Source organism: Aspergillus piperis (genome assembly GCF_003184755.1).
Source record: "Aspergillus piperis CBS 112811 unplaced genomic scaffold BO85scaffold_1, whole genome shotgun sequence".
NCBI lineage: Eukaryota > Fungi > Ascomycota > Eurotiomycetes > Eurotiales > Aspergillaceae > Aspergillus > Aspergillus piperis.
The window spans coordinates 3,035,314-3,052,244 of NW_020291591.1; the positions used below are offsets into that span (position 1 = coordinate 3,035,314).

At 47.1% G+C, this 16,931-nt stretch overlaps 3 protein-coding genes across 3 annotated transcripts; all 3 read right to left on the reverse strand.

Moving 5' to 3' along the window:
• Nucleotides 1-598: 598 nt before the first annotated feature.
• On the reverse strand, nt 599-2,262 carry BO85DRAFT_387972 (S-adenosyl-L-methionine-dependent methyltransferase). The gene is made up of 9 exons (XM_025656693.1): nt 1,992-2,262; nt 1,836-1,938; nt 1,771-1,789; nt 1,599-1,718; nt 1,519-1,541; nt 1,433-1,470; nt 1,244-1,387; nt 799-1,191; nt 599-749 (listed from the first exon to the last, which is right to left on the reverse strand). Exons 1-9 carry the CDS (start codon nt 2,042-2,044, stop codon nt 719-721), a joined length of 924 nt encoding a protein of 307 aa, XP_025521506.1. The 5' UTR covers nt 2,045-2,262; the 3' UTR covers nt 599-718.
• A 1,010-nt stretch (nt 2,263-3,272) lies between these two features.
• On the reverse strand, nt 3,273-5,815 carry BO85DRAFT_465381 (ankyrin repeat protein). The gene is made up of 2 exons (XM_025662051.1): nt 5,110-5,815; nt 3,273-5,063 (listed from the first exon to the last, which is right to left on the reverse strand). Exons 1-2 carry the CDS (start codon nt 5,799-5,801, stop codon nt 3,341-3,343), a joined length of 2,415 nt encoding a protein of 804 aa, XP_025521507.1. The 5' UTR covers nt 5,802-5,815; the 3' UTR covers nt 3,273-3,340.
• A 5,168-nt stretch (nt 5,816-10,983) lies between these two features.
• Nucleotides 10,984-13,622, reverse strand: BO85DRAFT_495591 (hydrogen/calcium exchanger domain-containing protein; the record flags this gene model as incomplete). Its single annotated transcript, XM_025663940.1, has 11 exons — nt 10,984-11,567; nt 11,617-11,690; nt 11,733-11,952; nt 11,998-12,305; nt 12,353-12,385; nt 12,432-12,679; nt 12,728-12,769; nt 12,817-12,864; nt 12,910-12,976; nt 13,023-13,556; nt 13,619-13,622. The coding sequence occupies 11 exons, from the start codon at nt 13,620-13,622 to the stop codon at nt 11,445-11,447; spliced, it is 1,701 nt and encodes a 566-aa protein (XP_025521508.1). The 3' UTR covers nt 10,984-11,444.
• Nucleotides 13,623-16,931: the final 3,309 nt, after the last annotated feature.

Consider the following 16,931-nt stretch of genomic DNA (forward strand, 5'->3'; position numbering starts at 1 on the left):
ATCACAAGTTGATAGTGTTTCCGTTGGGAGTGATAATCAAGATTTCAAAATTAAAATCTTCTTTCGGATGTTGATGACGTCGCTTGAATATTACCAAGAAAAGTTCTTCCGAAGAACAGATAGTAATAGTAACTGCAGACACAGGCCAGGTCGAGCTCTCTCCTACTCTCTCGGATCCTGACTGCACAGCCGACGTTTTGGACGCCGAAAGATTAGATAGGGATCTCCTTGGGCATAAGATTGTTGAAGGGGATACCACTCGTAATTTTCCTTAAGATAAGACTAGGGATTTTTGCATTACAAAGTCATAAGGTTATCTGTGGTGCTGATCTCACAATATATCGCCGCCATGAGCCCCAAATCACTACATGGATGAAAAGTCAACTACTAGCTAAGTAGCCAGAAAATTATGTTTTTCGGATAAGAAGTCCGGTTGAAGAGAGTCATCCGTATGCGTTTGTGAGGGTTTGTTGTGTCACATGCGCTGGTGATGGAACTTTACTGTGACACATCACGGGAGATATGCCGAGAATACTTAGAAGCTATATAGTTCCTGAGATAGCAGATGCCCGACGCGGGATGAGCAAGCTTCCTTGAACCGGTTGCAATCGTACATTCTATAAATAAGCGCGAGTGTCGCGGCTAGGATATAATGGACTACATAGTCAATCTTCCATGAATGCAGGGATCCCATTGTATTATTGGTCATTTAACTCAGCTAACCCGGTTTCTGTCCGTACACAACCCGTCTGCGAAGTGTTAGATACATGTCAGCAAATGCGGAGGAAGCTCACCGACATTTGCAAATATCCCTCAATCTTGCCTTTTAGCGCGCGACGCGCAGAAGCGCACATTAGCACAGTTTCCGTAAAGTTCTTCCCAAGATGCTTCTCCAGTAGTGTGAAGCTGTAACCTTCTAGCCCTGCCGTCCAGTTTTGTATGATTCTTTTCTTCAGTTTGTCACGGCCCTCAGTGCATAAAGGTAGGTCATAACTACGTTCAGTGACGTTGGTAAATCCATGCCGAGTGAGTTCCGCTCCGAAGTGAAGGGGGAGATCCATCTGGCGACCATCTCTGGCGTGTGCTGTCGTCATCTCCTGGATGTATTTGTGAAAAGGGCTATCTTCACCAGGATTAAATAGTTGCACTGTCATATCACATATCTCCACCCATCCACCTGGAGCGCAGCAACTAATATCATGTGTTAATTTGGCGGTTGAAAATCCCTTATAATAGAAATTACCTATTTGAACCTTCCAGCAGGAGCGACAAAAGCTGGCGATCACCCTGGAGTTGATTGATATGAACAAAGTCAATATTTTTGTATTGGGTATGCCAGCCTGGTTGGCAGAGATTGTCGACCCAAAACTCGCAGTTCGGAGGTACCCTATATCATTAGTAGGATGCGCCAAGCCTCGCAAGCAAGACATACCATTCAACTTGCATATTTACTAAATCAATGCCGCGAACCTAACTGGTCAGTTTCTCTTCTTCAACGCAAACCATATCCAGACTTACAGCCGACGAAGGATATCTTTCTGCTGTATGATATTTTAGTAATTGAATGGAGAACATTGGGAGGTACGGCTTGGACGTACCACATTCCACAGCCCAGCAGCCAGTGCCGGTGCGGATATCAAGAACGTTTCGCGGACTCTCTATAGGGGCGTGGTATAATCTGTCCTCGAAAAGCTCACGCAGCAAAACGTGTTGTTCCTCTACTCCAGTCATTAGTCAAGAAAGCTATAAAGTCTCAGGTAGACCCCATACCTAGTCTGTCTTTCTCTGTCTTCGACTCATTAGCTGCCGCATTCCAATGCAGGCAAGGGGCTCACCTCGTCAATCGGCCACGGGTGCTGCTCCAAACGCGTCAAAGAATAGCGCCGACCATGTCTGTACAGATTCAGATGAGGTTCAGTGTCAAAGCTCTCTGTCTCTCTTGGTCTTGGTCAGTGGTTGTTGCAAATAGTGATCAAGACATCAATACGTACTCCCGCTCTGAATCATGGTCTAGTGTGTCTGAGTCTGACATATTGTCTCCCATAGTTGTAAGTGCCCACCTCCTAAGTGACTAAAAACCAGAGCAAAGAGAGATTCCCTTATCGAATCCATGGATCCATCAGTATTTAAACTTCAGGATAGAATCACAACATTTGCTCTGCGCCTGTCACTTTGAAGAAAAAGGTTCAGGCACAAACCGCGGAAGCGCATCCACTTCCGATAAAGTTCGGTGTGTCTCGGGATTTGCATCGGCATTCGAACAACCTTACTCCGGATTATTCCAGCACCTGCAGGAAACAACTGCCTTATAATAGTCATTCATTCACCCATTAGACTATGTTCTTTGTGGCGCGGCTAGCGAGGCAAGTGACTGAAGTTCCACTACGGAAGGAGCCGGGGCCTGAGCGGTTGCTATTTCAGTTCAACTGCATATTGTCGCTTCCTTTTCATACATAGGGCATCTACATGAGTGACAGTATGTCAATGGAACTTCCACACTTACCCATCACACTTACCCATCACGAGATGACGGAAACTTACATTCGACTGAGCACTTGAACTCTCTGTAGAGCACAGACCCTATAGTACGGCTTGATTCGAAACCAGCCCGAGTCTATTCAGGCACGCCAATGCGCCCTGATCACTAAGATGCAAAGCACAGTATCGAACAAAATAAGGACAAGGCCCGAGTTATCTCCAGTTCACCCGATGACCCATCGGGGATCACCCGCACAGCACATCGGGAACCATCGATCAAGCTTGTTTTGTGCTTCTATCGTGCAGACGCCACCTATCATTGGCGGAACGCGCAACCGGAAGGACCGATATGCAAGGTTAGCTCATCAGTGGGCCTTGGGCGCGATTCTATCCTTGAAGAGGAAAAAGGTAGCCGATAGATAAACTGTGGACAGTAGGGTGGTCGATCTTTGCTAGCCGTGGTCTGCAGGATTTGCCACGCAAGTTGAGGCTATATCATGTGCTTTTATAACGCCTATAGTTGACAAGCATAGGCCTAGATTCAGCCTTTTTATTCACAGGGGACTTTTGCTCTAGATTTTTCTTCTTTTTGTTGACGAACCTTAATATATCGGTATTGGTTGAAAAATTACCTTGTTCTGGTGATTTTGTGATTAAAAAAAGAAAGGGAAGAAAAAAAAAAAGAAAAGAAAAGAAGTGTGAGGTTGTGCTTCAATAATCAGCGTGGCTGATTGGTAGCGAGTATTTGCATCAGGGCCATGGTTCACTACACTGATGTACAGGCAAGCAAGTGTCCGTATTCTTCAGTTGTTATAGATGGAAGCCTGGGATGTCGAAGCCTTTTCCCTTCTCCAGTCGTTCTTCACATTTCTTGCGACAGTACAAGCTCATCTCGCCATATTCGTCGAAAGCTCATTACCGCATCCACCGCTGGGAAGGGAGGGGCATTTCCCAGTTTTGACCTATTGACCCGCAAGAGCAATTGGTTGAATACTGTAAAATCCCCCAGTTGCGTATTGTGTCCACCTGCATCTATGTGATTATAGCGTCCCGCCTCATCTAACAACTTCATGATATCATCATTCCATGTCATGCTTGCAAAATACCTTGCCATGTTGAGATCCGTGAGTCTTGAAGGAACATCAGGAACGAAGTGATCCACCAAAATTTGGACGATCTGCGTATGTCCCAAAAGAGATGCCACACAAAGGGCGGTGCCATGTTTGTCATCATCTTGGACTATTGCGCCGCTTCCTGGATCGAAAAGCGCCCGAACCACATCAGTAAAGCCGAGATAGGTCGCCATTGGCAAACCACTCCATATGTCGTAACTGCCATTCTCGAGGAGACTGTTATACGGCAGACAATAGTATGTCCAAGGTTCAATACGAGGATCAGTAAGCGTGCAAAGGGCAATAGCATAATCCTGAAGCCGTGTAGCAGCGGTAGCCTCTTGTAGGACGTAATGATGAGCCCAATAATTAGCGGCATACGGTAGGAAAGCTATACTACTGTTATTGCTGCTGCCACTTTCAGGATCACGGTCGATGCCAGGCAGTAGTAAGTATTGTAGGCATGGGCGTGCAATCACAGCATGGGGCTGTGCTAGATTAAACCGTCCCTGCCATTTACCCTCCTTCTTGGTGTTAACGAGGAACTCTCTTGCTGTCTGGTGTAGAAAGAAAAGCCCTGTCGGTCGTACAGTGACAAAAAGGCCACATAGGTTTTCCACAACATTTTTGAAATTGGTACCTGGCCAGAGGTCAGATTCGAGTTGTGGTTGTGACTCGAATGGCGCATCTTGCAAAGCCAAGGTCAGCGCCACATTCATTTCGCTGAGAGAAAGAGGTCGTTCCGCAGCAAGAATAATTTGAAGCATGATTTCGGTCTGTTTTTCATCAGGGCTTCTGCTTAGAATTCTCTCGTAGGCATCTGAGACTTTGCTGGGTATGCTTTGCAGTAGACTCTCAATCCTTGAGCGTTTCGAGTATATGCTTGAGTTCTGTCGCATGATATCGAAGATGAGATATAACCAGAGATACGTACGATTTTCCATTTGCTTTAAACGTTCCGAAATTTTACGTTGGTCTTCCGTTGTCAAGTAAGGGGAAAGTTGTTTTACGCGATAGTCGATGACGATGTCAATTTCACGGTTAATATCTTCGGACTTTTCGTTGCCATCAAATTTAACATATGCGGTTGGCGAGAATTGGTCGAAAAGTGCTGCCAGGTAGTCGTATTGGCGGCTGGTGATGAAAAATTTGAGTTTCGAGGAGGTGGCCGCTGGAGAGCAATAGAAGTCTCTCAGCGCATTGACCAGCTGTTCACTGCTATCCCTATCACATTCGTCAAGGGCATCCAGAAGGCAAACTGTTTCACCCGCTTCTGGTAGCTTGCTATAACCCTCAATGATTTCCCACAGTTCAAAGAAGTCCCTTGTGAGATTGGCTCCCAATGCCCTGTGCTTGGCAAGTGCTTGTTGGAGCAGTCTAGTTTTACCATCACAAGCATCATCCTGCTCTAACAGCTGGTAAAGTAAAGCACATAAAGCATCCGTGCTGTGCATTCGTCGACTGTCCCCCCTCCTTGAAAAAGAAGTAGCAAATATTTGAAGTGGTGACGCCAATCGACAGCCTATCTTCGTCAATGAGCGCGCGCGACAAGACGGACTTTCCGCAGCCTGGGCCAGCGGAGACCCAGAGTAAGCTGGAGAATTCGGAAGCACGCCAGTTGCAAAATCTCTCGTCCTTGAAGAACCATTCGCATGTTCCTGGCACTCTCTCGGGATTGAGGTTCTTGTATGATTCAAGTCCCGCATATTGAGCCTCGCATGACGACTCAGCATGACTCCTGCTGGGATCTGAGAATGCCGACGTCAAATCTTGAAGAAGGGCCTGTTCTGCCTCATCCTCGTGGACCTTTTTGACTTGATTTTCTCCCTCTCTCAAAATCTTTCGGATATCATGTAGGATCGTCTGCGACTCCTGCATCTGCTGCAGCTGTCTGGCTGCCGTGTCCCGCGTGATTTTCGCTTCAACGGGACCTAGGATATCTCTGCAGACCTGATCCTGCCTCTCTATTTGCTCAATGGTAGCGGACCAATCGTCAGAGCCGGTCATGCTTCTCCACGCGCGGGCTTTCTGAGAGCCAGATAGGTAGCAGATAGTCCTAGCCTGGTATTCCACGATGTACGAATACAGTTTGGCAAGCGGCTCGACAAGTGAAAGGTAGTCCTCTTTATTACTTTCTGACGTGAAATAGCTTTCTTCGCACACCTGCCAGTATATCTGAAGATCAGTGGTGTAATTGAAGCCCTGAAGCATGGTTCCATCCTGCGTTGCCCCGCTTGAAAGAAGCTATTGAGTATCAGTAGAAATTCGAGCAGAAGATAGACTGCACATACAGCTATAAATGCCGAGACACCAGACCAGGCGAGTGCTGCGTACGGTTGAGTGCACACAGCAGTCTTGACGATAGGGTCAGACCAAATAAGAAACTTCGTCAACCTCTCGACTTGTCGCCGAAGCGTGATATCCTTTCCAAGGAGGGATATTCGCCACCGCCTTTTCTCTCGATAGTCTAGTAGGTGATTAACAAGAGACTCTACTGATTTGCGGCATGTAAGATCGGTGCCTGCTGTCTGACCATCTCCCTGGTGAACAACAACTATCTGGCGTCTGTACTCTTCCATCAGTTCGGGCTCTCGTCCCTGAACTAGGATGTAGGCACGATCCCATAAGTAGTCCATGCAATTCAGAAAATTCCATGATGAAGAATTTCTCTCTATTGCTTCTGTGTGCTTGGTTGCTTCTGTTGTTATGGTCGTGAGGGCTGTTGAGGCTGGAGCTCTGCTGGTTTTAGCCCGCTCTGAGGCGGAACCTGGGCCTTTTCGGGCCTTGGAGGACAACTTTACCCTAATCTTCGATATGACGTAGAGCATGTTGTATACTCAATGGGCCTAGAACGGTATATATGTCCTAGTCAGGCTGAATGTATCCTGAGGTTTCAAATGGACGGAAAGTTCTCATGCGGGGTTCAGTACAGGATTATAGCCGAGCTAGGCGACCACTTGCATAAGCGCTAGGGCCAGTGAGGCTGTGGCTCTGATTGCACGAGGCTGGGCGAAGAGTAATCCGAAGCTAATCAAGACGTTCTTCATCATGACTGTTAAGGGAATTGGCAGTTGTAGCTTGTTTCTATGAGCTGTTTTCGAATTATGTGACAGCGCTCTAGGTCTAAGCATGAATGTAATTTTTAGTGATTGACTGCGGAGATAACATACGTGGCTATATCTCTATTTGGTACTTTACGATACTAGGTTCTAATCAAAGGGGCACAATAGTACTGTGTAACAACTGGAAAAAACCATCACACTCTTATATCACTTATTCTAGCCTCAACTGATAGTATGGACAAACTATGAATCTATAGTCACCTTCGCTTATGTCTCCACATTCGGGCTGGACATGATGAAAATGTCAATCATCACCACAATGCTTCGCTATATCTTTGACATTTTCAATGCCAAGTAGCCGCAGTCCCGCTTGCTATAGACCAGGATTGCCAGGTTTGCTATGTCGAGGTCAGTATTCTATCCCGATTGTAATATTTCACGGACATAATTCCTGGACACTGGAGTATTATATCGCAGATGATCCGATTGCTGTGCTTTTTATGCTTGAAACTGACTCACAGATCAGGGAAGCACGTCATATCCTGCTTTAGCTATATTTTTCGCAGTTTTGGACCGTTGAAGTCCAGGGTTAGTAACACGAGGAATTTTGGTTGGCGAGGGGGACTCCGACTTGCTAGCCTTTCTCTTGGAAGGTGTGGTGGGCGAGGGTTGGGGGGACTCTCCCGTAGCGGGTGTGGGGGTAGACGGGGTAGACGGGTTCGCCTGAGAATAAATTCTGATTGAGCAGATGTCAAGGTTCCCCCATTGCCAGTCATGAACTACTTGCAGATTGCCTTAGTGGAACCAGCCTAGTCTTCTTCCTCTGACAGATGCCAGATACCTTTACGAGAATTGGACAAATGTAGGCGTAATTCCCCTACATTTTAATCATAGAAACATGTCCTCGCTGTTGAGATTCCCAAATTCACGCAGACGAAGGGATGGCAATGGCATGTGCAACACAATGGCAATTTGACCTCAATTCGTAGATCTCTCGTCGATATAGCGACCTGCCTCTTTTGTGAATTGGTAGGTTTGTTCTATGTCTATGTTAAACTCAGCCTGGCATATCAAGCGAGATTGTCGCTATCAGTGACTGTGTCAAAGCCACCCGGCTCTCAACTTTCTCCGTCGGAGTTTGTTAACGCGGTTTACTTTCCGCTAGACGATTGGATTTCTTTGAGCGTTTCCAGCGTCGAAGGATCGTTCTACTGAGAGCACCAATATCTGCTCTGCACGGTTTCTAATACCAGGCCACAAGGACGAGTCCGACGAACCTGGACAGCCCTCACGCCGACAGTCGCAAGTGATAGAGTTTATAATATAAGCCCTTCTTAAGCAGAGGTGAAGTGGAACTTCGCTGATCCTTAAGTTCGTCAATGCGCAGCCAACAATGGGCAAAAGAACGGACGCTATCTCGGACTCATTGTCTGTAAATGAAAGCCTGAGAGCTCTTCGGACCCTATCTTAGCTATCATGGTTGTAAAAGAGTATTGTGACTTTGGTAGGGAAATTTCGATATCTTCCTCTGTAAAGTGCAAATCTTCAGCCGATAAGTTTCCAACACTCCGCACTGGGGTGACGGCACCTATGAAACCTCCCGCTGATATCTGAACTGGTTAAGTCTGAAGGTTCTTTAACTCAGCATCCTTCTAAGCAGGGGCACTATACATACACATGGTCAGCAGTTTTCGAAAGTACCCATTGGGACGCAACAATGCCTTTCGCGAAGGAATTCTTCGGCAATCCCTCCAATATCACTTACGTCAGATAGCCACATTGCCAACCAAGAGGGTGTATTGATGACATGCTTGCTCTCATCTTCCTCGCCCAAAATATGTCAGAATAGCTTGGAAATGCTCGCCTTTTCTTCCTCTTGCCTCGATGTCTCGCAGCGCATATATCCATACAAAACGGAACATTTCTGGTCGTGGAGGTGACGTCGGCTAAGTGCCTGCCCCTCCTCTGCACTTATGGCCTACACCTCCATGTTAATCGTGTGCGCGGCTCGGTGCAGCGTGATACCTTGGCCGCAGGTCTTGATTGTCTTGATGAATACGCCCGGGGCACGCATACCGACGTCCAGCTTCCATGATCTCGGTGATTCTATGATGCCCATGATAATTTTTGAGCGTTCTGATTGATGTAAATTATGTCCAACCAGTTAGCCATTATCGATGCTTGCGGCGGCGATAGTAGACTGTATGTTTGCTGTGAATACCTGATGTCTTTGAATATTTATGCTTTCCGTATATTCTCTTCATGCGAACTTTTTTTTTTTTTTTTTTTTTTTTTTTTTTTTTATTTTTTTTTTTTTTTTTTTTTTTTTTTTTTTTTTTTTTTTTTTTTTTTTTTTTTTTTTTTTGGCTAATGAATCTCGTAAGAGTCGCATTTGTGAGTAACAGACTCAATCCTACACTGCTCGGAGCATCAAGTTATCCTAGATCATGTCCTGTTCGAGTCTCGCTCGCTGTCCGTTGCCGTAGTTCCTCCACAAGGAAGGAAGCATATTTCTGTCATTGAGCTATAGACTGCGCTCTCTTTTGTTTCAGAAAATATCTCGAATATACCAATGGAAAATTAAGGCGATTTCGGCGGCAACTCCCCGAGTCCCTGTGGATGTCTAGTCGGTTAGCACTATTTTCATCATGGTGTCAGTAGGTCCATTCCGTTTCATAGGTGTCTTTGCGTGCGGAAAATTAGCAACACAAGATATTCTGGACTATGCGCAAGAGATAGTTCAGTCTGGTCTCTCATTTGTTTGCTCCATTCGCAACCTTAAACCCCTATCATAGCAAGAGACGCGCTTCCATAAGTCAGAGACTGTGTGTCTAGATACAGTCAGTTCACAAACCTGCAGCACGGTAGACGAAGATCCGTTGGGCTCTGCGGTATGTTCCGTCCTTCCATAACAATACTTCGACCATGTGAACAAAGACCATATTCAACGCAGTGGTTGATATATGGTTAATGGATTCAATGCATGCTAGGCCTTGTATGCACGAATCATCCTCGTAAGGGCGGTTAAAGAGGCGATCAAGTCGAGAGACTTTCTCAGAGCTGCCAATAGACTGACCATTGGTTACCATATCAAAACACCAGCAAATTCTCACAGCAACCATAGTCTCTTCGACTAATCTGGTTTTCATTGTCTGTCCGTCCAGATTATGTCCATCTCATACTCGTGGGACGTAGACCATCGCAGGAGTCTTAAGAGGTTGGTTGTCCCACTTGGGTTTCTCACCCATTCTGCGCATCGAATGACGAAACTATGTCTTGTAGAAGCTCGCCTAAGTCAACAGATCATCCCAGGGTCATTCATATCAGAGACTAGGAGATAATCCAACTTTTTCAAGGTGCTCGCCATCATGTTTGTGCAGGATTTGGCTTCTCGCGCACTTGGCATATATTATTAGGTTCCATATCAATACCAGTCAACGGGCTCCCGTAATAGTAGAAAAGACAGAAGCTGATATCTAGGCCTTTGTGGGCCAACCATGGCTTGATTATTGAATTCCAGAAGAAGATGTCTGAATAGGATCCCTGGGCTTCATTAATAATGAGGATAATTTCCAGAGGCAGATATCTCTATTTAAACCATATCTTATCTGTAATATACTGTCGAGCTTGCTCCAGGCAACACTGTAAGGGTAACTGTAAGGGCCGCCTCCTACTGGAGGGTATTTATCAACATTGGATATGATTGCTAACCACATAGCAGAACCCTCCTCCCCAGCCCGCGTGTAAGAGCAACCAGAGTGCGCATTTTGCCAACGCTGGTAGCTGGAAAGTAATCTTTTCAAGGTTCAACGGTGATCGTAACTCAGATCTGGTTGCTTGGAGCTGCCTGAAGGGGTCTGTCTATCCGGCTGCTTCATAGGATCACAGTGAGTAGGTTAGTTTTCTGGCGTATCTTCCGTCCGTTGTATGTTTGCATATAGTATTGTTAACCGTTATATGTCGGTTGTGCTCTCTATATACTATTCGAGGCAGTAAAGTAGACAGAGTTTAGAATTTCGTCTTCGGGATCAGGTTCCAGATAGATGTGGACCACTCGCTGGAGAAAGATGTTGCAGGTGACAGTGGATCTATTTTATTGGAAAGATGCTCGAGGATATAAGGTCCAATATATGTGAACGATTAGATAGTGAATACTCTAGGAATGAAATGTCTAAGACTGTTGAGATCCTGCCCTAGTTGAGTAGTGGATTATGGCATAGATCATGCTTAGTATCAATAGTGGTTAAATGCTAAATTTCATGGTATAGGATTTTTTGCTATAGATAGATATATGTGGAGGGAAGGTAGGAAGGGGAGGAAATATTGGTCTTTTTATATCTTGAAGAGAGGACGATGATAATTCAATTGGGTTTTGGCATCTATTCAATCGAGGACTAATTCATCTAGGCGTTGTCTTATTGATCACTGATGCCAGTCATACAATGTATTCCATGGGATAGACATTCAATATGTAGCGAAATGAAGGGCTACACTTCACTATTTCCGAACCGGCTGTCCTTAGGGTTAGACCCGGCGTGCACTCTAACAAAAAAGCTAGAAGCGTCCCAAGTATTGAATTATCGGTTATTGAATCAACTAGACATTAGTAAAATGCAATGTATCTTTCATCAGCAATACTTTTATCGACAATCTAAATAAGACGAGTCATGCAGTTGGTATCCGGCATCACATAAAAAATTAATCCAGAAATGAAGGCATCATGACAATAATATACACGTCGAAGAAGAAAATGTTCATCCTGCTCCCACTAGTATGACGATGGCAGGCTGCCCTATGCGCTGGGCTCGGTCTTGGAGGGGTAGAACCAGGCGGCCACGGCTATGATGAGGTACATCATCATTAACAATACGCCCTCTAGCCAGTGCGACTTTCCGTCGGCGATGAGGTAGTTGACCTGCGAAGGTTAGTCGATACCGACATGTAGCGGAGGGTGAGAGACATACCAAAAGAACAGCCACAAAAAGGAGAATAACCTGGAAGGCATCGAAATACAGAGTCATGTCGTCGTTACCTGCTTCTGTCAGTATCACATCATATCTGTCTAGTCAATCAAACCTACCCATGCCCCATCCAATCACGATGATCAACGGCAGCACCAATAGCGCAATCTGCATGCTGGATCCGACCGCCACACCAATGGCCAGATCCATCTTGTCCTTGCATGCCACAGTCACGGCGGTGGCGTGCTCAGCCGCATTACCCACAATAGGCAGAAGGATCAATCCGACAAAGGTCTCAGAGATGTGGCCTTGCGTTGTGAGGGCGTCGATCGAGTCAACCTAAACAATTAGCTATGCACATGACGAGAGAAAAGAGTAGCGTACCATAAACTCAGCGCACAGAGCAACAAAAACAGTGGAGATAACGAGGGTCAGCACAGCCACGAGAACGCTCAGCTGAGGCTCTTCCTCCTCATCGTCCGGTTCCTGCAATTTCACGTTCTGCGCATGCTCACCCGCCATGGAGGCGGACATCTTGCCGATCTGCGCAATACCACGGCTGGCATCACCTTCGTTCACCTTTTGCCGTCTCTTCTCCACCTTGGGGCTGGGGGCGTTGTAGATTTCCGTGTGCGATTTGAGCTGGAAAAATAGGTAACATCCGTAAACGACCAGCAGAATGACACTGGTGCCTGCAAAATGTAAGCTTACATACGACCACTTTTGGTAAGGTACATACCTCGTGACAGGGGTGCGACTCCTGTATCGCCAGCTGGAATCTGTTAGCTGCGTCAGACGAACGATTCTTTGAAACTCACCATCGGACCAAGCGTGGAACGCCGTGGGAATAATCAAACTTCCCACGGCCAACGCTAGCAAACTAGCGGCAGTCTGAGCAACCACGGGATTGAAGTGTTGCTCGAGACGGTCGATACCACCAAAGAAGAAGCACATGCCCATGACCAGAAGCAGGTTAGAGAGCATACTTCCAATCAGAGATGTTTGGACGATGGTGACTTCATTGTCGACCAGAGCGATAATGGCAACAATAAGTTCGACCGCGTTACTGCATCAGGTTAGATCAGAAGAAAATTAGATGGAGAATAGAACTTACCCGAATGACGCATTGAGCAGACCTCCAATTGTCTCACCCGTGCTGTGTCTTCATTAGAATAATCCAGTCAGAACTTTGGATCAACATACCGCATGGCAATCTCTTCTGTCGCGTAACTCAACATGGCTGCAAGGGGACTGTTCATGTTAGCTGAGAAGTCGCACAGGGGAGCGAAGACCTACATGATGGCGATAAAATTAACCACAAAGACAGCCACTGGGCTAACACCATTGACATAATTCAACGCAACTATCAGGGTCAGTACTGCAGCTTAGAACTCTGGTGAGTTACTTACTTCCAACAGGCGCGGCGAGAAGCAAAACATTAATCCAAGAATTGAAGATCGTAGCCTTCAGCTGTCCCATGACGGTGAACTTCTGCTTCTTTTTCATCGGCTTGCCCGAATCAGTGGTCAACTGATCATCGTCGGGCTTGAAGGTGTTGCTCAAGAAGGTCCTTCTCTTCCGCGGGCCCTGCAGGTCTTCGGGCTCATCCTGGCGCGGAACATTGATGGGAACTTGACTATGCATGGAAGGGTCGGTGCCAACTTTGTCGTTGCTGTCGCGTCCATCCAAATCGGTTCCAGCAGATTGAGGGAAACTGTCTGCATGCTCAGGGCCGACCAGACCATCAGTCATGTCTCTCCGTCGCCGACGCTCCTCGGATAAGCGTACTCCGCCTTCGGACAAGACGGGGGTGAGTCGGTTTTCCAGCTGGATAGAATTGGTGCGTCGGGGCTGTCTGCGAAACTTCTTGAAAGGGTTGACCGAGGATGGTTCTCCCTCCTGGTCATACCAGGCCAGTTTCCTGGCATGTCGTTTGTAGATATCTAATGCCAAGATACATGTTAGCGACGGTCGCGGGCGGAAAAGGGGAAGAGAGAATACATACGCATGTTAATAGGCGTGAACTATGTATCGATGTTTTGATGGAACAAGAACAATGCAGGGGTCTGGGAATCTATGTACTAAATGATAATTAGGCACCATGTCAGCGATGATATATAAGAGACAAATTTAGTAGAAGGGTGATCGACGGAGCCGCGTTGTTGAGAGGCGATGAATGCACATGGCGTCCCAACAGCGCGGTACAAGTAGTCATCATGCTTGATCCAATAGGCAAGACAAAGAAAAGCAATAGACTCACTGACGTGGAGTAGCCAAGTGATAGACTAGACAACAAAAAGAGCCCTTGTTGGAGGCTCAAGTGTGGCTGAAGTGGATTCGTGAAGACTCCGCCTCGAGTGGCTGTCTAAACTACAGTCGAGCTGGAGGGGATTCAGTTTGGTTCGCGACGAACTAACTGCGCCGTCGGAGATATTCCAAACTGGGTCCGATGCTGATGCGATAATTATAGGAAGAAAAATCAAGAAGCGAAAAGGAGGGACGTCGCGCGCAGCAGCAGCTAACGATGTAATATATAGAAAAAGCCTAATATTGCGGGAATGCAGCGACACGGGGACTGTGCAATGACAATGGTAAAGAGCGACAACGGAGTCCAAAGCAGGACTGGATGAAAAGAATGACACCTCACAAACTGCAAGGGCAAGTGCCGACAGACACACAGAAATCTCACACACAACGATTGAAAGGAGAGAACTGCACAGGAGAGTTCCAAGTTAATTGTCGTCACACTCTCTCATTATTTGGTTAGAGTTGCTGCAGCGTCAAGCACAGCCACAAACTACCGCTAGTCTACGCACAGGCAGGCCTCTCATTTGCTGGATCCTCCCGATTGATATTTGATAACCCCCAATTGTCCCCATCGGCAAAGAGGCATCCCGCAAGCTCAGTGGCTACCCAGCTGGCGAGTGGATAGAGCTTTTGGTGATTCCAGCCCCTGGCGCTTCTAGAGAAGGCAATTGACAACCAGAGGACCCCCAACAAGCAACCCGCCAAGCCCAAGATTGCCTCCGAACTAACGAAATTTGGCTTCGCATTTGCGAGCGGAGTGCAAAATTCATCATGATGATGTCCTGGGTTCTTGGCTGATCCAGGGGCACAAAGAGCACAAAGGGCCCGACAGGAGAGACTTCACCCTCATCGGGCCTCTATTGCAAGCATGCAACCTGTCTGTCAGGTAGGACAGGTAGGAGATCTATATATATTGGGCAGCAGTATGGCCATCACTAAACGCTGTTGCAAAGTCTCTTTGAAGGTGAAGCGCGACAGAATGGCCCCATTTGCCAGAGGATCTGGTGGTTGTCGTAATCAAAGTTTAAAACTTTGGCGAAGCAATTGCGGCCCCCTGGCTTGTTTCGCGCTGCCCCATGTGGTGGCCGCTGATTGGTGAGACTTCTTACTCAGATATTAGATAAGCGGAAAAGTGCCTGACCGCCACATCTGTGGCTGTTGGCGACTGAGCCACATTGATCAGCCACAGTGTATACAGCACACTGCCACATGTACCGCCACAAGTAGTCAGTCCAGGCTGCTCCCACATGGCTCATAAGTCACTGAGAGGTCAGTCAGTTTCATCGAACATGGCTATCTCCGTCAGTGTGATCCATCTGCCGCCGTTCAGAGAAGGAACCTCGGTTACCCTGGGGATAGAGAAATGCACATCTTGTGCTACCCAGCTGACATTCTGACCAGGCGTCAACCAGTTAACATCTTGTCGATCGGGAAATGCAACTCCGACCACAGTAGACAAACAACAAACTGAAGCGCCGGAAAAGTACGCAGCAGGTGCTACAAAGACATGCCATGCAGAGTGGTGACCCTCACCGGTGCAAGGTGAGAACTGCGACAGTTGAATCGGCCGCAGTTGGTCACCATCTCCCAGTGTGTGGAGTCACACAACACAGTGATCATGGCGCCTACAAGCTCCAGCAGAGCAAGCCGATGACGTCCAACGGTGAACGGCAGGCTGGATCGGTGAGGCCGCCCTCCAGCCTCATACCAGATGTGGGGTGATCCCCCTTGCTTTGAAGGAGGGGGTTGGAGGGGAGAATGAGGTCATGGCCAGATGATGGATGAATGATGAGGGATGACAACACCGACAGAAACACGGTCAGTATGGGTGGACGAACACAGACACCATCGAAGTAATAAGGAGAAGGCAGCAACAGAGAGGCGAAAGTAACAGGCAGTCGACGGGCTGTTATTGGGTTGACTAGGAAGCCGCTCGATGATCTCTCAAAGCTTGGTATCCCGTGTTTTGTTTCGGCAGCCGATCACAGCTGGTGCTTCCAGATTGGGGACGGGCTGGCTTCGTTCTTTGTAGTAAGAACGAAGTTCTTTGACTCCTGATTGTTGCGGCATTTCCAGTCCAACAGACCCCACGAAAGGGTGCCTCAAAGAGAGGCAGACTATACTGTGTAGTGTGTAAGCGAGTCAGACTCCTGCTCCACCAGAAGCAGAGCTATTGAAGACTGTCTGAGAATGACGGACGTTTATTTAAGCCGGACAGCGACTGTTCTCCTAATTTACGTCAAACACTATAGATAGACACGGCTAATCCGGGAGAATGATTAGAAGCCGTGGGAAGCAAACGTGGATACAGTGTACACCAATGCAGATGAAGCGATGCGAGACAAGCAATGATGAAGCTCCATCGGAGTGGGTAGAAGGAAGAGGAAAACCACTGCAATCAAAACAAAATAGTAATAATAATATAAATAAATAAATAAATAAAACATTTGATGAGACGATCAGTTGCCATCCATGTTTCATTCTCCTCGACATGAATTGTGGATCCCAGAGTTGGGATTTGTTACCTTAAAACTTACCTAGCCTTACATTAGTTTACGGCCCCTCGGGGGTGGTCAGGGCCGCCAGACCCTTAGACCCTGCCAGGGTCCGAGGGTCTTTACCCTTCCCCATTACCGTCTCATACACGGTATGGTCAGATTACCATCACAAAACCAACCATTTCGATGCGCTCTTGGCATTCTTGGCAAAGGCCCGCTCGGTCCGGCAGACTCCTCTTTTTGGCAGTGCCAGCGCTGCTTATAGGAGAGGTTTCAGTGGAAGGTGTCAGAAGTCATGGAAATAGTACCAGAGTGTCTGACTTGGTCCATTGGATGTGTCTCAATGTTAGAAGAGTGTATTTAAAACCAACTAACAACTAGATTTCGAGTCTCAAGCATATTTCCAACTTCCCGTTTCCCATCTTTGGCCCTGAGGATGTGCAGTGAGTGAGCCGTCCAGGAGAGAATCCCAATAAGCAGACGCCCCACAGCACGGAGAGGGAGGAAGGGCCT

Excerpts from the sequence above, each read along its gene's own strand:
- BO85DRAFT_387972 (XM_025656693.1), bottom strand. The coding sequence starts at position 2,044 with ATGGGAGACAATATGTCAGACTCAGACACACTAGACCATGATTCAGAG. Across the intron at positions 1,939-1,991 it reads GACCATGATTCAGAGCGGGA|AGAGACAGAGAGCTTTGACA; the intron begins GTACGTATTGAT and ends ACCAAGACCAAG. Across the intron at positions 1,192-1,243 it reads CTGCTGGAAGGTTCAAATAG|TTGCTGCGCTCCAGGTGGAT; the intron begins GTAATTTCTATT and ends ACATGATATTAG.
- BO85DRAFT_465381 (XM_025662051.1), bottom strand. The coding sequence starts at position 5,801 with ATGCTTCAGGGCTTCAATTACACCACTGATCTTCAGATATACTGGCAG. Across the intron at positions 5,064-5,109 it reads CTCATTGACGAAGATAGGCT|GAGGGGGGACAGTCGACGAA; the intron begins GTCGATTGGCGT and ends TTCTTTTTCAAG.